Source organism: Amborella trichopoda, chromosome 3 (genome assembly GCF_054954075.1).
Source record: "Amborella trichopoda isolate Santa Cruz 75 chromosome 3, AtrichopodaSantaCruz75HAP2 v2.0, whole genome shotgun sequence".
Taxonomy (NCBI): domain Eukaryota; kingdom Viridiplantae; phylum Streptophyta; class Magnoliopsida; order Amborellales; family Amborellaceae; genus Amborella; species Amborella trichopoda.
In genome coordinates, this window is record NC_142338.1 from 276,077 (window position 1) to 299,082 (window position 23,006).

General features: G+C 34.9%; 1 protein-coding gene across 1 annotated transcript; it reads left to right on the forward strand.

Annotated features, from left to right (window-relative positions):
* The first annotated feature begins 7,631 nt into the window (after window positions 1-7,631).
* LOC18439610 (uncharacterized) lies at window positions 7,632-22,124 on the forward strand. Its single transcript, XM_088862418.1, has 6 exons — window positions 7,632-8,575; window positions 11,547-11,705; window positions 14,032-15,199; window positions 18,845-19,749; window positions 20,703-20,864; window positions 20,950-22,124. Exons 1-6 carry the CDS (start codon window positions 7,702-7,704, stop codon window positions 22,122-22,124), a joined length of 4,443 nt encoding a protein of 1,480 aa, XP_088718544.1. The 5' UTR covers window positions 7,632-7,701.
* The last annotated feature ends 882 nt before the right edge of the window (window positions 22,125-23,006 follow it).

The following is a 23,006-nucleotide window of genomic DNA, read 5'->3' on the forward strand; positions in this document are numbered from 1 at the left end:
AAGTTCTGGTTGGAATGGTACACTTCAATGAATTGTGCCCCATTGAATGGATCCAGTGGATGGTATGTTTCGGAGTATTGTGCCCCCTCTTAACGACGCACTATGCATTTCTCGTGCTTACATGAGGTGCCCCTCGCCTTAGCATGCATGCGAGTCCGACTCATGGGTCATCTTTTGCCGTAATAGACAAACCATGCGTAGATTATAGTAGCATCCTCGTAATGTACCCCTCTTGAAAGTCTTGAAAATTGATGATTTAGATAATACATTACAAGATTCACTATTTCCAAGATTTAGACATCAAGATTATCGAATTGAGGGTTTTTCATCATCGAAACACCCTCTTCACCATAGTTTGATATGCAATTTTGAGAAATGGTGGGGAATGCATCAACATTTTGTTAAAAGTCCATCTGATTTGGTCGTTGATAAGAGGGCCAATCAGTTCCATGCGAAATTGATGCCCATCTCTAGCAGTTTGTAATAGTCTACCAAAAAAAGATCAAATTTTGAGGGTTAGTGGGGTAATATTTCTTGGATATACAGTTAAAATTTCTTAGAATTTTGATGGTAGAAAAGTTTATATAAAGGTGAGTCCCTAATCAATTAAATTAAGTCGCATTACATAAATAAACTAGTAGAAGTTGTTTCGACGCCCAAAAATCCTCAAATCAATCATCTCGACCTTAAGATGTATGGACATGCGAAAAAATAGATTCGAAGTCTTAGAAATAGCGTATCTTGTAATGCACTTTTTGGACCATTAATTTTTAGAATTTTCAAATGCTCATAGATCTGTTCGATCTACATTATTTTTGAAACTTTAAATTTTATAATTAAAAATGAAAATAAATTTTCAAACCATTACAAAAATTTCTACTACTAAAACAACATTTTTCGACGCTATTTGAAAGTGCGCTTTACTTTGATTTTTTAGAACCTCAACCTTATACAAACCGCACCCTTTGATGATTATTGAGTTGGTCACATAAATCAACTTCGAGCCTCTGCCCCAGAACTCATGCATCAAAAACCTACGTGATATTGTAGACCGCGGCCAACTCACAGGACCACCCTAATAGTATTTTATGAATATGAAATTTGTAATTTCATGAGATATCTCAAAAGCCCACCGTTAATATTTTGTTCAATTTGGATGCCACAAAGGGTTGGCTAAACTAAACTCAGCCCTCTATATGTCTCGTGCATCAACTGCAGTTTGCAAAATTGCCTAGACTACAGACAATAAAAAGAGGCTTTAAGGGACTTGAGTTTCATATGAAATTTGGTGGTTTAATAGGGTGTCCAGTGTTAAAAAAATCGACTCAGCCAAGGTACTCAGGCCTGGGCCGAGGCGATTTATTCGGGTCAGTCCGAGTAATTCGTCCAAGTCCAGCTCCTTGTTAAAAAAAAATGAAGATAAAATAATGATTATATATCATAAGCGCCATTTTTAATTACACACATGTTACAATGGCACGCTGGTTAGGTCATGAGTTCAAGTCTTGCTGCGGGGGTTATAATTTATTTGGTAATGCTAACCAGAACAACCTTATAACACATTTGAATTAAGTTTGAGTTGTTAAGATAAGTGAACTAAAAATAATGTTGTTCACCCAACTCGCCCAAAACTCACCTCGTGCATAAGGAGAGGTCGAGTTTTAAAACGTTGGGGGTGTCTAAGCTCTAAAACAACTCAGTCTGAATTCCATTTGATTTGGATACTATAAGGGGTTCAACCATATTGAACTTTATTCTTTGTTAATATGGTCATACTATAGCCTGCGCTCTGCATTGAGCTGCCTGACTGAAGCAGGAATCGGGATTCCCAACCTAAATTTGATGTTGGTTGATATATATATCACCCTTTTTGTTTTGGCAAAAGATCATTTACAGGTGGTCTTATTACAACAACATATACTTCAAAATAAAATCAACATGACAATTAAAACCAAGATTTTAAAACTTGATGCCATTGAAATAACTATGCACTATGCTTGAGAATAAAAAATAAGATTGCAAGAAATAAAAGAGAAAAATGTCGAAGATTACCTCAACCGTGCTTATTACACTCTACACTGAGTCGCCATCATCCGATGGTGCGAGATCAATGACCAACATTCAATCTCAAACCGGGAAAGCAAGTTTAGGCCAAGCCATACCAATGGAACATGAACCCCTTTGATCACAAACTCGAACCCTAAGTGAATTTCCTTAGCAACTTAGTTTGAGAGAGATTGATTCTCTTTTGCGATACCCTAAAACCTTAAGCCATAAATCGATAGTTGAGAGATGAGAGAGAAAAAAACTCCATAGCCTAAACCCTTAAGTTCTTCCACAATGTGGGAGAGAGAGAAACTTTTCTTAAGAGAGAGAAAGATAAATTCTAAGTGGGATATGAGAGAGAAATGTGGAATTAGGTACAAGAGATCAGGTGTAGAAATTTTTGGATAGAGACAATCATTTTTTATAGGCTTTGAATAAGATTAGGGTTTCTTAGCGTTTTCCTTGGCTTGCCTCTTCTTGTGAGATTGAATATGAACCATTGATCTTGGGGTGACTTGTGGGATGAGAGATCTGAGTCATCCATTCCATAGATGGGTCATCAACATTATAGAATGTGTATAAACCCTTATCCCCCTTTCTTAAACTATTTTCCTATCAATAGAAAATAAATTAAATTAATGTTAATTATGCATTCCATAAAATAGCACATCTCTACACATATTTTTCATAAAATCTATCAAAGATATATCAAGTCAATATCTACTTTCATATTAAGTCGATAAATTGTCAACACATTACTCAACCCATAATTTGACCACATGTCACAATTTAAAGTTACCAAAACATAATGTTACATTGACCACAAAACAAAACTTTCCAACAAATAGAAAGTAGTAAGACATGGGGCGTGCCACCCATGGGAGGCACATGTGGACCGCACTTTCTAGAAACATGGTGTGCCCATGTGCACAACAGGCCCCACGATTATTTTTTTATGTATTTAAAATTAACAAAATAATTTTTAGTGAATATTAAAATATTGTAAAATCAATATCTTTAATTCTATAAATCCAAAAATTATAAATAAAATATCCAAAGGTTTATAAAAATTCAAATAATATTTCTAAAATAATCATTATCATAAAAAAAACACAATTAGATTAATTTGATGGGAAATTGATCCATGTGGTTTAGCCATTGAATCAACAATCCTGGGGCACTCCACCTTTAACTGTAGACTACGGACCACACTTGCTTTATCAGATCGACCCAGTGTTTTCCATGACCAACAGTCCACGCAGAGGCTCATTAGTGGATCACCGAAGTCTTACTGATGAGCCAATGGGTCGCAATCTCAGTTGGATTACATGTTCTCCCCTAGAGACGAGTCTAGGTCGCCAAGATCTGATGCGACCACAACTATATGGTGCATAGGGGGATCTCTCGCACATGCATACGCTTCACCCTAAAAGGTGGATTTTTGGCTTTCTCGAATGATCTATCGATATGCATGCCGTGTGATGGCATATGGATGAGGTTTTGGCCCCCCATTTTTGTAGGCCACCATCACACACAAGAGTAACACAGTCATTCGGCTTACCCATCCGAGCATGTTCTCCCACCTCATCAAGGGCTAACACATGAACCCTCCTCGATTTGTTATTCATGCCCAGGTAACATAGGTTTTTTCCAACCAACTGACTTAGATCGTCAAGCACAGTCTGGTTTCTGTAAACATTGTTTGTATGGTATGGTCCACTAGGGACCACACTGCCACTGAGTTCATGCTCCACTATATCATTCATTTTACAAGGACTAATAAAGCCTTTAAAAGCGACATAAACCCAACAGATTCAAGATTGTTGAGAGTCCTTAGTGGTTAAGGATGCTCCTTTCTTGACGAGTTTTGTACGGTCTAAAGTCCTAAATTAGTAATTATTAAGGTTAAACCCAAAAAAAGTTAAAGGTTAACCTATCCTCATTACTTTGGAGATCTAAATCTCTGGATAAATGATGATAACATATGAAACTCAAGATTTGTCATCAAAATTGAGGGTTATATGCTGTATGCAGTAGTGGCTGCAGGGGTGATTTCAACTCCATGAATCTTTTGATTCACAACAGCTTTTCTCATGAAATTTATGTGATTTTGATTCTCCAGATACCAAATCAACATTGAGAGGTATCAAGATATTATAACGCATGATTTAGAAGGAATTTAGCTTCAAAAATGTGGGATTGTTGTGCTGTGCTGCGTGGTCATGGCGAGCATGGCAGGTGAAGCCAGAGACTCTTTGATATATAACACTATGGACCGTGGTTTTGGATGAGGATAAACATCCAGAATCGATTAGGAAATTATCTGATTGTAGAACTCCCAAAGTCTATATAAAGGGGTGTTCTATCTCGAAACTGAAGCTTTCATTCTGTTATGTGCTTCAATGCCTGGGTAAGAGACCTCTAGCAAAAACCAATGCCTTCATAGGAAACCAACCATCACGCAGCTCCGGTTGGGTACTGTGTCACGCACCCTGTCATGAAGATATCTGTGATCCCGACCTTTATTGAATTGAGAAGCAAGGAATTGAATGATACATCCCTGACTGCCTGATCTTAAATTTAGAGGCAATTAGTAATTGTGAACTCCTTGTATTTAAAAGTTCAGAAAGTGGTTTTTCAACAAAAGCTCACAATCTTTTATTAAGGCATGAAAGATTAAGTTCTTAAGAGGTAGGAACTTAATATGTCGGAACGCTTTTGTTGATCACTATTCGCTATGTATAATATAAATACATAATATTAATAGGGATTGTATATAATGAGACAATTTACCTTTGATACAAAGAAGTCACAATTACTTACAACCATCTGATGTAAAATTTAATAGCTTGAATGTATCACAAAGTTCAATTTTTTTTTTTTTGAAGTGTGAGTTTGGTCAATAAAATAATCGCAACTACCCAATTTCACATCCAATGGTCAATATTAATGTGACCACCTTATACCAAAGATAAATGTTCTCATTCAATACTTTCCCATATTAATATTATTAATATGATATAATGTAAAATTATTACTATAACATAATATTATATAACATAATATTATCTAACATAATATTATAAAATATAATATTTTATAATATAATATCATATATTTATTTTATTAATGTAATTTATATTTTATAGTATATATTGATTATGTGTTACATATAATATAAATTATTAATATTTAATATATATTATTAATATAGTATATTATATATATATATATATCCTCGACTGCCTGATTTTAAATTTAGAGGCAATTAGTAATTGTGAACTCCTTGTTCCAAAGACAAATAGATTTATTCTATACTCTTCCTTATTTATATTGGTATATTTCTACTCCGATGAATTATTTGTTAACTGGTTGTCGAACATTTTTATTCCATTCACATATTTTAGGGTTTGTGTTATATTTTGTTTGGCTCTCATAGTTCTGCTTTGAAGAGCACAAGTTTTTAGAAAGAGATGAACATCAGAACCAGGGATGAAAGAGATTTAAATTTTAAAGGATAATGTAAGGGGAGAGCAGGTAGGGTATGCTATGGCTTTTAGCCTTTTCCTAGGGTTAACTTCAGGGAAACTTATGGAATTTCCCCAACGGGAACAATCTCCCCAAATTTTTGTCTCATCATATCCATTCAAATTCCCATCTCTCTCTTTCTAACTTATTGGTAACTCTCTCTTTTTCTTTCTTGAAAGAGAACTCTGATTCATCCATTTCCTAGTGAGAGAAATCACAAGATTTTCTTTTTGAGAATTATTTACTGGTGCAGTTATACAGAGAGAGAGATGGGTATTTCAATGTATATGACGAGAGATAATATTAGGAAATTATTTACTGGCGCAGTTATACAGAGAGAGAGAGAGATGGGTATTTCAATGTATATGACGAGAGATAATATTAGGAAATTATTTACTGGCGCAGTTATAGAGAGAGGGAGAGAGATGGGTATTTCAATGTATATGACGAGAGATAATATTAGGAAAAGCAAACTAGGGATATGAATAAGTTAAAAAAAAGGGGGGGAAAAGAGATAGGAATTTGGGTAAGGAAGGTTAATGGAAACAAAATGCTAATAAGGTAGGAAAGTGACTTACTCTTTCTTTTTAAGAAGATAATATAATATAAAAAAGTGTATATTGCATATAACAAGATAGAAAAATATATGTTGTGTCATTGTTTTATCATTATATATACAATGAAAAAACACCACAAGAATGGGGTGGGGCACAATTATTTTCTCAAAAAATTCTTCTCTCTTTAAAATTTCTATAAAGGTTAGAGAGAAAAAGAAAAAGAGATATTTAAGGGCATTTAATAAGGACAATTCGGTCACAGATTAACCTAAAATATACTCATGGGGTTAATGAGAAAAAACAAAATAAAATAAAATAAAATCGGGTTATAGAGGAGAAAGACTTTATGGGGAGATTGTTCCATTAAAAGGGCAGGGATTCCATAATTTTGCTTTGATTTTAACTCAAAGCCGGCCCGGGCCTGCAAAAGGAAGGAACTTATTTATAAATAAGGTTATACCAGCGATATTAAACACGAGATGGGCAGCATGAACCATTTCGAAGTTTATAGCAGCAACTATATGTTTAGATGAGTGGAGTGGACTGCTTTCTCAATCTTTGAAATAAGTGGTTTCTTAAAAGATCACCCTTCACATTCACTATCAACTGTGAAGGAACCAATCTTTGAAATTTGAAAGCAATGTGCAGAGGAACCTTAGGCTAGCCAAGCCAAGCTTTAGGTGTGAACAAAGATGATATTTTATCTTCAACACGCAATTTTAAAATTAGTGCGAAATTTGACCTCCATGTAGAAGAAGCTTTCATTTTTTGACTTTTTCAAACCTTAACTGCCGCTGCTGCTGATTGATAAGAAGGCAAGTTACATCATACTTTCTTTTCTTTTTTTTTCTTTTTTGGACGTTAACTGAATGGTTTTATTTTGTTCCTTATACATGGTTTCTATGACTTTTGAGACTCATAAGCAGAAATGCCGGCCTCCTTAATAATTTATTTTTAAAATAAATATTGACCCCGATTTTTAAGGAATACAGTCATATACAAAACCTAATATGGAGATCATTATTGTATACAAAATTAAAAAATAAAAATAATTTTTTTAGAAAAAAAACTTTAAGCCATTGATTTTACTTTTTTTTTAGGGACCATCACTTGCATCCATAGAAAGATGGATGGTACATGCCTCAAGGGGCGCAAATGTATATAAATACGTCAGCCCAATGCACAAACTACTTTTCGTTGTTCTCTTTTGAGTGTTTAGTTGGGTTAATTAAAGTTTTTACTTTGGGTGAATAAAAGTTCACTAGAATATGGCTGGCTAAAAGGTTTTTAAGAGTATTTTGATTATTTTTTTATTTAAAGTAATTTTATTTGAAGTGCCCCCATCTGCCAACCAAAATTTTTAATTTTTTTTTAAAAAACAAGCCGTGTTCAATCGAGTTATTGTGCACCCGTCTACCTTCCCAACAACTTGCAACTACAATCCAAGGGACGGAAATCGATGAGAATATTCTTACAAAAAAAACAGAAAAATGAAGTGATAATGAAGTTGCGGTTGAGTTGGACCAAGTAAAGATGAATTCAGGTTCTCCCCAGCTTAAATGGTTTGGTCATGGATCCTCTCTGGGTTCAGAATACATGGAGAAAAAAGGTAGCATACATGTCGATCTTCTCTTTGGTAATATGGTGGATGTTGTTGGGAATGGGAGATTCATCTGGCTTACCTGGATGCCAGGACAAGTGTGGGAATAGGGACATTCCCTACCCCTTTGGCATAGGTGACAAATGCTCCCTTCCTGGTTTTGCCATAAGCTGCAATTCCACCAACAACTATATTCCCACCTCAGTTGATCTCGATTCTCCAATTCTCTCCTTTTTCCCTGGACAAATTCAGCTCAACACTAGTGGAGCTGTAGCCCATTATTGTACCGAAAACGATTCTTCTACTTTTTTCTGGAATTTAACGGGAACTCCTTTCACCATTTCTAGCAGCCACAACAAGCTCGTGGCAGTAGGCTGTGAAACTTTGGCCATGTTTACGGACAACGCTATCTTTATGAGTGGGTGTGTGTCTATGTGTATGAATAATAGCAGCCAAAGAGACAGTGGGTCTTGCACTGGTCGGGGTTGTTGTGAGGTTTCGATACCGGAGAGGATGAGTTACATAGAGATGGCTGCTCAAAATGTAAACAGCACAATCATTTCGAGCATCAATGGATGTAGTTATGCAACGGTTGTGGAAGAAGGGAGTTATAAGTTCTCGGAGACTGATCTGCAAAACTTCATGAATCGAACGGATCTTATGTTTAGATTGGACTGGGTTATAGGGAATGAGAGCTGCAACGATGCTGAGAAAAATTCAAGCTCTTATATGTGCAAGGGGAATAGTGTCTGTTTTGATTCACCAAGGGGTAGTGGATATTTCTGCAATTGCTCGAAAGGCTACACGGGGAATCCTTACCTTGATGGCCCTGCTGGATGTCACGGTAAGGCAATCACATAATCATCTGGTACAGTCGGCTTGCTTATTTATTTATTTATTTATTTTTTTTACAGTAAGAGGCACTTGTTGATAAGGGTGAGGACCTAGAAATTGGCATAAAACTTTGCCAATTTTAAAAAAAGAATGGAGAAAATGTAGCCAACCCCATATTTCTCAGTTTTTCCACGTTTTTCCCCATTTTGTGAAAAACTGCAGCCCACCTTTTCTCAAGAAAACGGGGAGACACGAAACGACCTTTTGCTTATCTAACCCGCATAATCTTTCTCCCCTCTCAATCCCTCTTTGCGCAAGCTCTAGCCCAAGCTTTCCCCAGTTTTCATAGATAGGTTACCAAACACTGGTTCTCAGCTTCCAATTAGAGTTTTTTGCTTTTACGCAGTATTCAGAAAATCGACTACCCCTTGGTGAATTGGTACATGGTACTAGGATTTGCCCATAGGCCGGGTAACTCGGTCAAGTTCGAGTCTCGTCAGTCAAATCCAAAAGTAGTGCTTCCAGCTTTTTATCAAGCTTCTAGTTTTTGAGAGATTCTTTTGGAAAACAAATTTTTCAGTTACCAAACATACCCTAAACGAGAGCTAAATCTGCAAAAGAGAGATATGATGGGCAGTATTCCCATAAGAGTGTGGGTTGGTTTAGCTTTACTCCGTGTTTAAAAAAACGCCGTCCGGTTCGACTCAGGAATCGCCATGGACGGATCGAATCGGCAAAAAAAACGAGAATCGTCCGGTTCTAGAGAGAACCGGACGATTCGGCACAGTGACTCGCGATTCACCGTACGGAATCGGCGAGTCCGTACAGTGAATCGGTGAGTCACGTACGGTTTTTTTTTTTTTTTTTGTGTAATCCATGATAGATTTTTTTGTAATACTTGATCGATTTTTTTGTAATCCATGATTGAATTGTTTTTTTTTTTTTTTTGTAATCCATGATCGAATTTTTTGTTTTTTTTTTTTTTTTTGTAACCCATGATAGAATTTTTTGTAATCCATGATCGAAATGTTTGTTTTTTTTTCTTGTAATCCATGATCAAATTTTTTTTTTTTTTGTAACCCATGATAGAATCTTTTGTAATCCATGATCGAATGTTTTGTAATCCATGATCGAAATGTTTGTTTTTTTTTGTAATCCATGATCGAAATGTTTGTTTTTTTTTTTCTAATCCATGATCAAATTTTTTGTTTTTTTTTTTCTAATCCATGATCAAATTTTTTGTTTTTTGTTTTTTTTGTAACCCATGATAGAGTTTTTTGTAATCCATGATTGAATTTTTTGTAATCCATGATCGAATTGTTTTTTTCTTTTTTTGTAATCCACGATTGAACTTTTTGTTTTTTTTTTGTTTGTTTTTTTTGTAATCCATGATTGAATTTTATGTAATCCATGATCGAATTTTATGTAATCCATGATCAAATTTTTTGTAATCCATGATTGAATTTTTTGAAAATTTGTGATTTTTTTTTTTAATCCATGATCGAATTTTTTTTTGTAATCCATGATAGAATTTTTTGAAAATTTGTGATTTTTTTTTTTTAATCCATGATCGAATTTTTTTTTGTAATCCATGATAGAATTTTTTGAAAATTTGTAATTTTTTTTTTAATCCATGATCGATTTTTTTGAAAATTTGTTATTATTTTTTTTTAATCCATATTATTCAAAGAGAAAATGAGAGAGATGATGATTCTGAAGCCACCCTAACCCAACCATATTATTCACATATCGAGTCCCAACAGCAACAGTGTAGGGATGAGCACGACAGTGCAGGTGAGCATGAAGGATGGACAATCTTCGGGGATTTTAGATTGGGAACATAACAAAACACTAACACTTAAAGATTTGGAAATAATCGATGATTCGTTTTTAGATCGAATCAATGAATTGTTAAACAAATTCAATCAATGGCACCAGCGTGACCAAGAAGAACAATAACGTCGTCTATCATTTTATTTTTAGATCATATGTTACTAATTTTATGCTTTATTGTAGTCCATGTATGTTGATGTACTTATTCCATAATAATTCTATGTTTATCCTTTTGTGTGATGTAAATTAAATGCTGAATGACGGTTCAAGCAGGAAAAGAACATATCAATATTCGCATATTCATTCAAAAACATGAAAATTCTTAATGGAGTACCCTCATTTCTTATTGAATTCTTAAAAAACAATATTTATAATGAATTTTAATAATTTTTTCGGATTTTTTTTAAGCTTTATTATGACCGATTCACCCGATTCTCGATCCGGATCGCCGATTCGCCCATCCGGATCGGTTTTTTGGGAGCCCTATCCGGGTCACCGATCCGTTTTTTAAACCATTGGTTTTACTTCAAGAGTGAGTCTCTCATTTACTCAAAGGTTCACCTTCGGGTAACAGTGCCTTGGTGGGAAACATGTTGCGAAATATTCCTCTCGGGTTTTGGGATGATTTAAGAATTTGAGTCGGTTTAACTTCACTCTTAGAGAGAGGTCTCTTGGCTACTCTCAAGGTTCACTGTTCACTTTCAGTAGCGATGTAGCAGTGAAAAATATGAAGTTTATCAACAATGGTATTCGGTCAGGAGAGATTACTTAGAAGGAAATGTCAACTAGAGCTTTGTTTATGTTTAGAGTAAACCAAAACAACATTCTTCATTGTAATATTAGAATAGCACGTGATGAGGCTGTGGATGTGGATGTAGCTTTTTTTGAATGAACAATATAAATATCAACTATTATAAGTTTCTAAATAAAACAACCATCCAAGATTTTAATATTTCACTCAATTATAAACTATTCGAACTCATGATTCTGTCTCCTAGATTAATGTTTTGAAATTAGATCAAAAGCAATGTGTAAGATGTTATCTCTTTGTATGTGTTTTTGGTAAAATTGTGTAGCCTTAAGAACTGCGTTTGTTTAGAGAGAAAGGAAAAATAGCCTAACAAAATGTGCCTTTTGGTGATTGACAGACATAAATGAGTGCAGTGGGCAGGTATGTGTAAAAGGGGCTCATTGCAAGAACTTAGTTCCGGGATTCAAATGCTCATGTCCCTTTGGAAGCACAGGGGACGGTACAAAGGACGGATCCGGCTGCACTAACTACTCTCGCTTAATCTGGATCATCATAGGTTATCTCTCTCTCCCCTTCAGATTGCAAAAAGATCTATTCATGTATTTATTAGCAAATACAAATGAAAAATACAATAAAGAAAAAAATATAGATTTTGAACTCAAGCTATGCTCCAAAGATATTCTCATACCAATGAAAGGTTTAATTTGCTCATGAGCAGTGTAATGAAAAATAGGTATCCTCCATGCATTGATCCCAATCTAGATAAGTCGGATTGTCAATCTAGATAGAAAAAAAAGAACAAGTAAAGAGATGGATCTTAATGTCAAAGAATACAATCAAATAATCTTATACTGCCACAGGAGTCTACTTTCTATTTACTCACTTGGGCAAAACCCAATAGGAGTAATTTCAGGAGTCTATATTTTGGGGATGTATTGTCTTCAACCCATAAACCAACCTCACTAAAACAAATTTCCGAATTGAAACCTCTATGTGGTAACAAAGAAAATGTTTCAAAAATGCATTTTTTGAACCTGAAAAGAGATTAGCTTATTAGAAAATGATATATGGAAGTTTCGCACCCCCAACATGGTGAACCCCGACCACCCCTCTAGCCAACCCAGTTTTTTATAATAAGTAGCTATTATATACTATAATAAGCAATGCTGATTCCAACGAGGAATCATCTCGATGATGATTTGGATTTTTTTTATCTGAATCAGTATAACTTTCAATCACTACTTTTGAAGGATCACCACATACATAACTACCTATAAAATTTAACCTTAGGACAGTGAGCTGGTTTTCCAGAAACATAATAAACTGTGTACTATTATGATATGACTAAAACCATTCCCAACAGCCATAAACACACAGGTCTAATCGAGTATAATTGTCTAAAGTGGGCAAATCAAACCCATTCATTCACAAGATGGTATAAATTTTATTTATCACTCTGATCATTGCCTTCGTTATTCTTCCGATCTGAAATTAGATGAATTTCAATTTTTGGGACTCAAAAAGCCTGTAATAATAGTAAAGAAAGAAAAAAGCAACCAAAAAAAAAAAGTACAGATCTAGTTGTTATTTCAATAAACAAATTACTAAATGTTTTTAAACCTTTATTTTTATGGAAAACGTTTATATAAGGGCGAGGCCTTAAACAATTAAATTAAGGCACGCCTAAAAAATCCAATAAAAAAGGTTATTTGATGTCCAAAAATGATCATCTCGACCTCAAGATGTATGCATATAAGAAAAAATGGATTTCAATTCTTACAAACAGTCCATCTTGTAATGTATTTTTGGACCGTCAATTTTCAAGAATTTTCAAGTGTTCATAGACCAGCTTGATGTACACTATTTTTGAAGCTTTAAGCGATATAATTAGATAAAAAAATAAAGTTTCAAGCTATCACAAAGATTTCCAATACCCCAAAATGTATTCCAACACTATTTAAAGATACCTTACTTAAATTGTTTGGGGCCTCAGCCCTCTACAAACCACACCCTTCTTTTGTTAGCACAAATTCTGAAAAAATTAGTTTCCTGATGGACGTGTGGGTTTTGCTCAACTGTAGGGCACAAAATTACTTATACTAGGCATTCATATCAGACTAACGTAAGTGCCCCTAATTATAAGTGTGGCCCTTGATTTGGTAGGCAGTAGATATCATTTGAAGTTGCCCCTCGATGAGGCCAGCTTGCGCAAGAAGAGCATTTTCCCTCTTAAGAAGAAGAACATTTAATCTATCAAAAAAGTTGTAGCAATCTAAATCCGTGCCCCCTGCAAAAACGAAAAAAAAAAAGAAGAAAAAAACAAAAAAAAAAAAATCTATTTGATGGTAATGTTATAAAGTTTACAAGTAATCATAGTGAAAACATTAGAGAGGTGTGCCACTTCTGATGGGGTCGTAATGTCATAAAGTTTAGAAGTAACCGTAGTGAAAACATTAGAGAGGTGTGCCAATGGAACTGGGACCAACAAAAAGTGGACTAAAAATTAAGAAGATTAACCGTAATTTCAATTAACAAGCTTAAAATAAGAAAATATGGCCAGTTAGGACAATATAATGGAAAGATAAAGTCTAATGGTCATTCATTATGAAATCAACCATCAGTCCCCTCCTCTGGAAGACAGTCAGGAAGAGTTTGCTATTAACATAATTTATAACTATTGTATCAAATAGTCTATTTAATTTATATTTGTGTATATGTGCTTGTGCTTGTGTGTGTGTTTGCGCTCACGTTCTTTGTGTGTGTATGTGTTTTGATTCGATGTTTGATTGTCCATGTCCTTACGTGTTTCTGTACACAGAAAGAACACGAGAAAAACAATGTCATCCAGTTCTTTACATTGTTTCTTCTTTTCATTGTTGCAGGGGTTGGCATAAGCATTGGAGTTGTTTTTGCAAGTTCCTTATTGCTATATTGCGTGCTGAAAAAGAGGAAAATCATGAAACTAAAAGAGGAGTACTTCCGTACAAATGGTGGACTCCTCCTAAAACAACATGTTTCTTCTCATGAGGGCACAGAGCGAAAGGGAATTTTCACTTCTGAGGAGTTGAAGAAGGCAACAGATAACTACGATGAGTCCAGAGTATTGGGCAGAGGAGGTTATGGCACAGTTTATAAAGGAATTTTGGCTGATGATACTATTGTTGCCATCAAGAAATCGAAAGTGGTCGACAAGAGCCAGATTGATCAATTCATAAATGAGGTTGTCATACTAACCCAGATCAATCACAAGAATGTTGTGAGGCTCTTTGGTTGTTGCCTAGACACCGAGGTCCCTATTTTAGTGTATGAGTACATCTCGAATGGCACACTTTACCAGCATATCCATGGAACTGATGCAACGACTCGAATTTCATGGGCCAATCGTCTAAGGATAGCCATGGAAATTGCTGATGCTTTAGCATATCTACACTCTGCTGCTACCACGCCAGTCTTCCATCGAGATATTAAGTCTGCTAATATATTGTTAGATGACAATTACACGGCAAAAGTTGCTGACTTTGGAGCCTCAAGGCTGGTGCCTATGAATGAAGGTGAGATAGCCACTGTTGTGCAGGGGACCTTAGGTTATTTGGACCCTGAATATCTTCAAACTAGCCAATTAACTGAGAAGAGCGATGTCTATAGCTTTGGGGTTGTTCTTGTGGAGCTTTTGACAGGGCAAAAACCAGTTTCATTCCAAAGATCCAAGGAGTTCTCCACTCTTGCTATGTACTTCAAGAGTTACACCGAGAACAAGGATATAAGGGAGGTCTTGGATGAGCATATACTGAGGGAGGGGAGCATAGAAGAGCTTGAGGCAATAGCTCAAGTAGCTAGGAAATGCCTAAGGATAAAAGGGGAGAAAAGGCCCACAATGAAGGAGGTGGCCCAAGAGTTGGATAACATTAGGAGGCATGGCAGGTCACACTCATGGTCTCAAAATGAGGAGGAGATGGAATGTTTGATTAAAGTGGAACCAAGCACCCTAATTTGTGAAGCAGGGCAGTCCAGTTTGCAGAACAACCTGACAATGTCACTAGAAATAGGACGGTAGAGAGAAATAGATGGCTATAAAGTTTCTTTTTCAAGTTGCCTCTATTTGAATTAAGAGTGCCCATGAACTATACGCATCGATACATACACAATTACGTAAGATGAGTGTATTCGTTATCTTCTACAGAGTAATGTATAATCATACCAAATCATAGGGAAGAGAGAAAATGTATAATATGCAAGGGCCATTATTCATATGGTGCTAAGTTTCTGAAATGTCTTCAGTCTTATATAATCTTATGTTATCGTGATGATATACCATGCCCTTTCCAATTTCCCAGAGTACTTGCCTTTTCATTTTTGTTTTTCCTTTTGTGGGGTAATTCATGCTAACCAATTCTTGCCTTGTTTCCTTATGATGTTTTACAAGTCAATTCCATTAGACTTTAGCAAGGTTTATTGCTTATAGAGTTAGAAACATTACCAAGATTTTTATGAATAATTTTTTGTTACATGTCCACGTTCACTATGAGATTTCCCACGTTATGTGATGATATGTTTTCTGCTAGTCTGTGCCATAGGCTTTAAAATAAGTGCTCTGACCATTTAACATAGCTCCACTTTTCTCACCAAGTTAGAATGCAGGGAATTCACCAAAAAAGAAAAAGAAAAATAGAGAGAAGGCAAGTCATTAATTTAGTTAGGGACCTAGATAATATGTTGCTTCTTTACCCCAAAAAGAAAAAGAAGTAAAAGCAAACTCGTTGGAACCTCACTGATCAAATTCAAAGAGTGACTTCCAACTTATTAACACTCGAAAAAGTCTTTGTGTGGTATCTTGAGCGAAGAATAGCAAATTCAATAGTGATAAGCACAGGAAAAGGGGTCCTATGTGACAACTACCAATTATTTATTCATATTGCAATGGTGTGTTCTGCCATTTTATACAGGCTCATAATGCTTTGGATGTGCCTGATGTATCTTGAGAATCCATCATCATGGGCCACTTAATTAACTCAAGGAGGGTGAGCCACACTCAATACCTGAAATGGTTGAATGCCCCTTACACATCAACCGTTAATTTTCCTCGATTATAGAGAATGGATGTGTATGATATAATTGTTTATAGACTATCAGGCTTGAATTTAGTCAGCAAGTAAATTAGACTCAATTTTGAATGCAGTTGAAACCTTCAGATTGTGTAACACCCTTTTCTTCTCACTTCGTGGTTTTTATACTTCCGGATGTATTGGATAGGTTCTTATTTTATTGGCTTTTTAGTATAGCCCACAAATTAAAGCTGGAAGTCGAAATAATTTAACATATACCTTGATATTAGAAGAATAGCTGGAAGTCGAAATAATTCAATATATACCTTGATATTAGAGGAATATGTCAATAGACCGCTGTCACACCCCAAGAATTTACAATACTGATATTCCTGAGATGTGACAGTCAAAACATATATATATTTCTTGATAGGAAAAATTTACAGTGGCGAATTCTTATAAGGTAACGAAAGAAAGTTAGCACAACAAAAATATCTTCCAAGGTTGATCCCGACTAGCACTCAAAATGAATCCGCATTTATCCTGAAAAAAATGTTTACCATAATTTGATGAGTTTGGCTACTCAGTAAGTGATCATCATAATCTTAAAAATAATCATGATTGAAAGATATCAATATTTTCAAAAAGGAGATCTATTAACAGGAATGCATTAACAATTTCACTTTAAAAAATGCATAATTAAGTATAATCCGAATAATTGAAATACATATCACATTTTAGCGTCAATGCATAATTAAAAAGATTCCACAAAATACCCTACTGGTGTCCCAAGTAGGTCACCTATATACCCCATCACCGTCCTGATAGGTCCACTTAATCCCTATCGGCGTCTCAGATAGATTCACTTAATCTCTGCAGGTCCACTTATACCTCAACGGCGTACCGGATGAGTCCACTTAATCCCTACCGACGTCCCGGATAGATCCACTTATACCTCACCGGCGAACCGGATGAGTCAACTTGCATACTTAAAGTATTTTTAAATCTCTTTAAACATTCGAAAGCAGCAATATCATGTACTCAACGTATCACTGAAATCATTAATATGAATCTCACTGAAACCATTAATAACATTCACTTTCAATAACATTTCAAAAATAACCGATCAAATATTTTGGGCTCAAATTTAGAAAGGTAGCAGTTCGTAAAGACATTCTAGCATAATTGTCAATTTAATGTGTATAGAAAAACTCTTATAGAAATTCAAGAATACGGAATTATCACAATTTATAGGATATCAATTCACAAATAAACATTTCACAACACTGCTATAATATTAAAAAACAGTAGAAAGAATTCTCACAATTTTACTAAAAGCAGAAATATCATATTTATTTTTAATAATTTTACAGTATCTAAAATTTTCTAACAATAGACAAGAAAAATAAATAAATTTATTTTTCTAAGAATTTACAGTATTTAAAATTTCTAACATAGATAAAATATCACAATTTTTATTAAAAATATTATTTTTCAAGATAATGAGGTCGTGTGCGCATAAAATTTATCGAGCCTAAAATTCATGATAATAAGTACAAATAATTATTTCATTTCATTTTTAAAAAGAACGGATTATTTTTCGAGACAATGAGGTCACTTATACACAAAACTTATAAAATAAAGATCCTGGACGAAAATATCACTATTTATTAAAAATAGACTATATTTAAAGAAGATGATATCACTTACTTTAATTCCGAAATTGGGTGAGCATCAATTTTGGATGTGGGCTTATCATATGCATCATCGTAGTTTCGTATAGGGAAGGTTTTGAGATGAAGGTTGATGAGAGTAAAAGAGAAGCCAAGGTTTTGAGATGAGGATCGATGAGAGAAAAAGAGAAGCCTCTTGACTTACATACGCAGAGAGAGAAAAAGAAAGGCCTCATGTTTTCAGAGAACGAGAGAGAAAGAGGCGTACAAAAAAGATACTCCTCAATGCAATGCAAGGTGTCCTTTAAGGAGTGTGATTATAAACTTTTAAGGTGGTGGACCTAAGGTCCACCCAAGTAAAATTGAACCCTCAAATATATTAACAATAATATTTTTTATTTATTGTTAGTATAAAAGTAACAATATCCTAACGGTATATTAGTATTAATATTAGTATTATTATTATTATTATTATCATTACTAATATATATTTATTATTTTATTTATTTATTTTTATTTTGGTATTTATTTTTGTTAATACCATTAATATTATTATATATATATATATATATATTTATTTTTGAAAGTTTAAGATTGTTACAACCGCGCAATCAAAAAAAATGTATGTCTTAAAATACTTGGAAATACTTGGATTAGATGAGTTGGAGAAGTCAACAAGAGTCTCACCTACTTCCCAATTTAAATTCCTACATACACTACTTGACCAAGTAAACAAATAGTAGATGATTTGGAAAACTACGCAAGAGTCTCACCTGCTTCCCAATTTAAATTCCTACATACACTTGACCGAGTAAACAAATACTTATCTAATTCTCAACTTAAATTCCCCATATTCACCTGGTTCACTTCCGCATTGAACCAAGCAAAACCCACTCACCACTCGCTTGACCAAGTAAACAAATACTCATCTATTTCTCAACCTTAAAATTTTCATATTCACTCCGTCCACTTCCGCATTGAACCAAGAAAAACCCACTCACCACTAGAGAGAGCATGTCGATCAAGCAAAACCCACTCACCACTCGAAAGAGCATGTCGATTCCAGCTTTCTTCTCTATGCTTCTATGTTTGATGTTCATAGCTGTGAATTCATCTGCTTTACCTGGTTGCCAAAACAAGTGCGGAAACATGGATATCCCTTACCCTTTTGGAATAGGAAAAGGATGCGCCCTTCCATGGTTTGGTGTAAATTGCAACACCAATAATTTTACGGTGACTTCAAACGATCTTGGCAATCTTCAAATCCTCACCTTCTTACCAGGTGAAATTAGGATCAATTCAAGTCGATGGATAGCTTATGATTGCAACAATAGTGCTTCAATTCCCTTAAGAATCAATCTTATAGGAACTCCTTTCACCATCTCCAATAGCCTGAATAAGTTTGTGGCCATTGGTTGTGACACTCTGGGCTTGGTTTTAGACAATAGTTCATTTGCTAGTGGTTGCATGTCTATGTGTTTGAATCGTGAGAGTGTTAAAAGTGACGGTTCTTGTAGCGGGATAGGTTGTTGTGAAGTGTCCCTTCCCAAAGGAATGGAATATGCTGCTTTGGCTACTGCTAGCATCAACAACTATACAAATGTTTCCAACTTTGATAATTGTAGCTACGCAACTATTGTGGAAGAAGAGAGCTTTAAGTTCTTTGAGCCTGATCAACGCAACTTCTTGAAACAAAAGGATCTTGTGATAAGATTCGATTGGATTATAGGGAACGAGAGTTGCACAATTGCTGAGAATTCAAGTTCTTACATGTGCACAGAGAACAGTTATTGTGTTGATGCACCTCGAGGTTATGGGTATTTATGCAATTGCTCAGAAGGGTATAGAGGGAATCCATATCTCAATGCCTCTGCTGGATGCCAAGGTAGGCCTTATACTCATTTTATGAGTCTGGGAATTGTTTCTTCAGTTTTTCAATGCAAAGAAGAAAGTAAAAGAAAAATTTGAAGAGTGGAGGAGATACATTGAAAACTGAACCCTTATCCATCAGCAATTCAACATAAAAGAGCTATCAAATTTTTCAAAAGCTCTGAATAATTTTGGGAGATATCAGACTCCAAATTATTATATGCAAAATTTGTTTTAGGTTTGACATGATTTTCTTTCTTTAATTGAGGTGTTCTTCTTTTTTTCCCCGTCTGTTTTCTTTTTTTTTTTGTTGAGACCTGAGTTGGGTTGGGGAGGAGTGGACAAAGTAGGCAAAAGAAAGATGATATGAGGATGACAAATTCAGCAGGGTGTTATTGTAGATTGAGTATTTCTATAGCGCGGTACTTATAAAATCAAGCTGATTTTCACAAAACTTCACATAACTTTGACATATGCAAATTAGTTAGTGGAAAACAAAAAAAAAAACTTAATGACATACTTGGTTGTAAAAAGGAGTAGGACTATCATTAAACACCATTTTCAAATGATATTGATGACCCTGGGCTGCAGCTTAGACCTTTGGACTACGCATATTTGAACCCTAGCTGTTCGGTATAAATCTTGAATCTATCTAGTAAAAACTAAATGCAATAAAACATTGATGTTTTGGTGAGCTCCTACAATCAAACAAGGAAAACCATTAGAACATAAGGTGACACATTAATTGGTTCAGACTTTGTTTCCACTAGGAAATACAATAGGTAATTTGTCAAAACAAGAGCCTCAAGGAAATTTCATGGAACTGATCATGGATAAATCTTTTTTACTTGTGTGTTTCGTGTGCTTGGCAATACACTTGAGGGCATGTATGCATTTTTGTATGTATATCTGTATATGTATGTATGTATGTATGTACAAATATATGACTTTTGTTTTTGACGGTGGCAGACATAAATGAGTGTGCAGAATCTGACCCATGTGTACCATCAGCACATTGCAAGAACTTCGTTCCTGGATACAAATGTACATGTCCCTTTGGGAGATCAGGAGATGGTACCAAATTGGGATCTGGGTGCACAAACCATGCTCGCATTATTCTCATCATCTTAGGTCTCTCTCTCACACACACACTGTGTACTTATTCAATGAGTAATTCACTTCTTTGCCTTGACTTATTTGGTTTTCCCCATTTCAGTTGTTTGTGTAGGCACTGGACTTATTGTAGGCCTCAGTTCAATGATATACTATGGATTGAAGAAGAGGAAACTCATGAAGTTAAAAGAGGAGTATTTTTATAAAAATGGGGGCCTACTTCTAAAACAACATGTTTCTTCCATTGAGGGCACCAAGTGCACTACAATATTCACTTCTGAGGAGCTAAAGAAGGCTACCAACAACTATGAAGAGTCCAGAGTTTTAGGTCGGGGAGGCTATGGCACTGTTTATAAGGGAACTCTGGTAGATGGTAGTATTGTTGCCATAAAGAAGTCTAAAGTGGTGGATAAGACCCAAATTGATCAGTTCATAAATGAGGTGGTAATACTCACCCAAATCAACCACAAGAACGTGGTGAAGCTCTTGGGCTGCTGCTTGGAGACAGAAGTGCCCATCTTGGTTTATGAATACATATCTAATGGCACTCTTTTCCATCACATCCATGGAAATAGCAGCTCCACACTAAGGATTTCATGCGCCAATCGTCTGAGAATAGCGACAGAGACGGCCGAGGCCTTAGCATACTTGCACTCCGCAGCTTCTATACCCATCTTTCACAGAGACATCAAGTCAGCCAACATACTGTTAGATGAAAATTACACAGCAAAAGTAGCTGATTTTGGCGCCTCAAGGTTGGTGGCCATGAATGAAACTGAGATACCAACTGTTGTACAGGGAACCTTGGGGTATCTAGACCCTCAGTATCTTCAAACAAGCCAGTTAACTGAGAAGAGTGATGTGTATAGCTTTGGGGTTGTTCTTGTGGAGCTTCTAACTAGCCAAAAACCAGTTTCTTTCCAAAGATCCAAGGAGTACTCAACCCTTGCTGCCTACTTCAAAACCTCCACTGAAAACAAGGACATAAGGGAGGTGTTAGATGAAGATATAGTGAGGGAGGGGAGAATGGAGGAGGTAGAGGCAGTAGTCCAACTTGCATGGAAATGTTTGAGGGTAAAAGGGGAAAAAAGGCCAACAATGAAAGAAGTAGCCCAAGAATTGGGTGCAATTACAAGGTTTGTTCCCTCTTCACAGGCATGGTTTCAGAATGAAGAGGAGATGGAATGCTTGCTTGAAAGACCACAAGGCAACCCATCAGATGAATCCGGTCTGAGCATTCAAAATAATCTAAACATGTCACTGGAAATAGGTCGGTAGAGAGAGAGAAAGTTCATCTGGTTCCGAACTTACTCTTAAGGCCAGTTTGATAACCGGAAGCAAGTTGTAAGTTCGCAGTTTTTGGATAACTGTAAATTAAAAGTTATTTAAAAAGTTTATGGTTTATGTTCTGGATAACTGTAAATTAAAAGTTATTTAAAAAGTTTATGGCTTATGTTCTGGATAACTGTAAATTAAAAGTTATTTAAAAAGTTTATGGTTTATGTGTTTGATAACCACCATGTGAAGTTAAGAAGTGTTTGACAACTCCTGAGATATAAAGTAAATATCTTATATTATATAAATATATAAAATATATAACATAGTATAATATATAATATAGTGTATTTTATATTTATTTTATTATATAATATATAATATATAATATATATTATATAATACAATATATTATATTACATAAATTTATAATATATATAACATAATAATGTACTTTTTAGTTATTTTATTATTATATATTTACATAAAATAATATAGCATTATATTTATTCTATTAATATATATTTTTAATAATATCAAATGGAAAATATCATAAGTTTTACGGTACCTTGAACTATTAAATTACGTAATGAGAACAGTACAAAGTTAGAGATTGAGGTAGCCAGGAGGGAGATACTTCCCTTCAAAAGTAATACTATTAATACCAAATCATAAAGAAGGGAGTTCATAAAAAAGAAAGAAAGAAAGAAAGTAAAGCCTCAACTCGAAACATTGTCCTAAAAACACATTGGGCATGAGCAATCTCTATGATACCCTAAATCAATTTCTACCACTGACTATGAAAATTGTAGTTCAAAAAAATGGCACAGATCTTGCATATACATGAACACTTAAATATAGACTAGAACTCTAGATAATGTATTA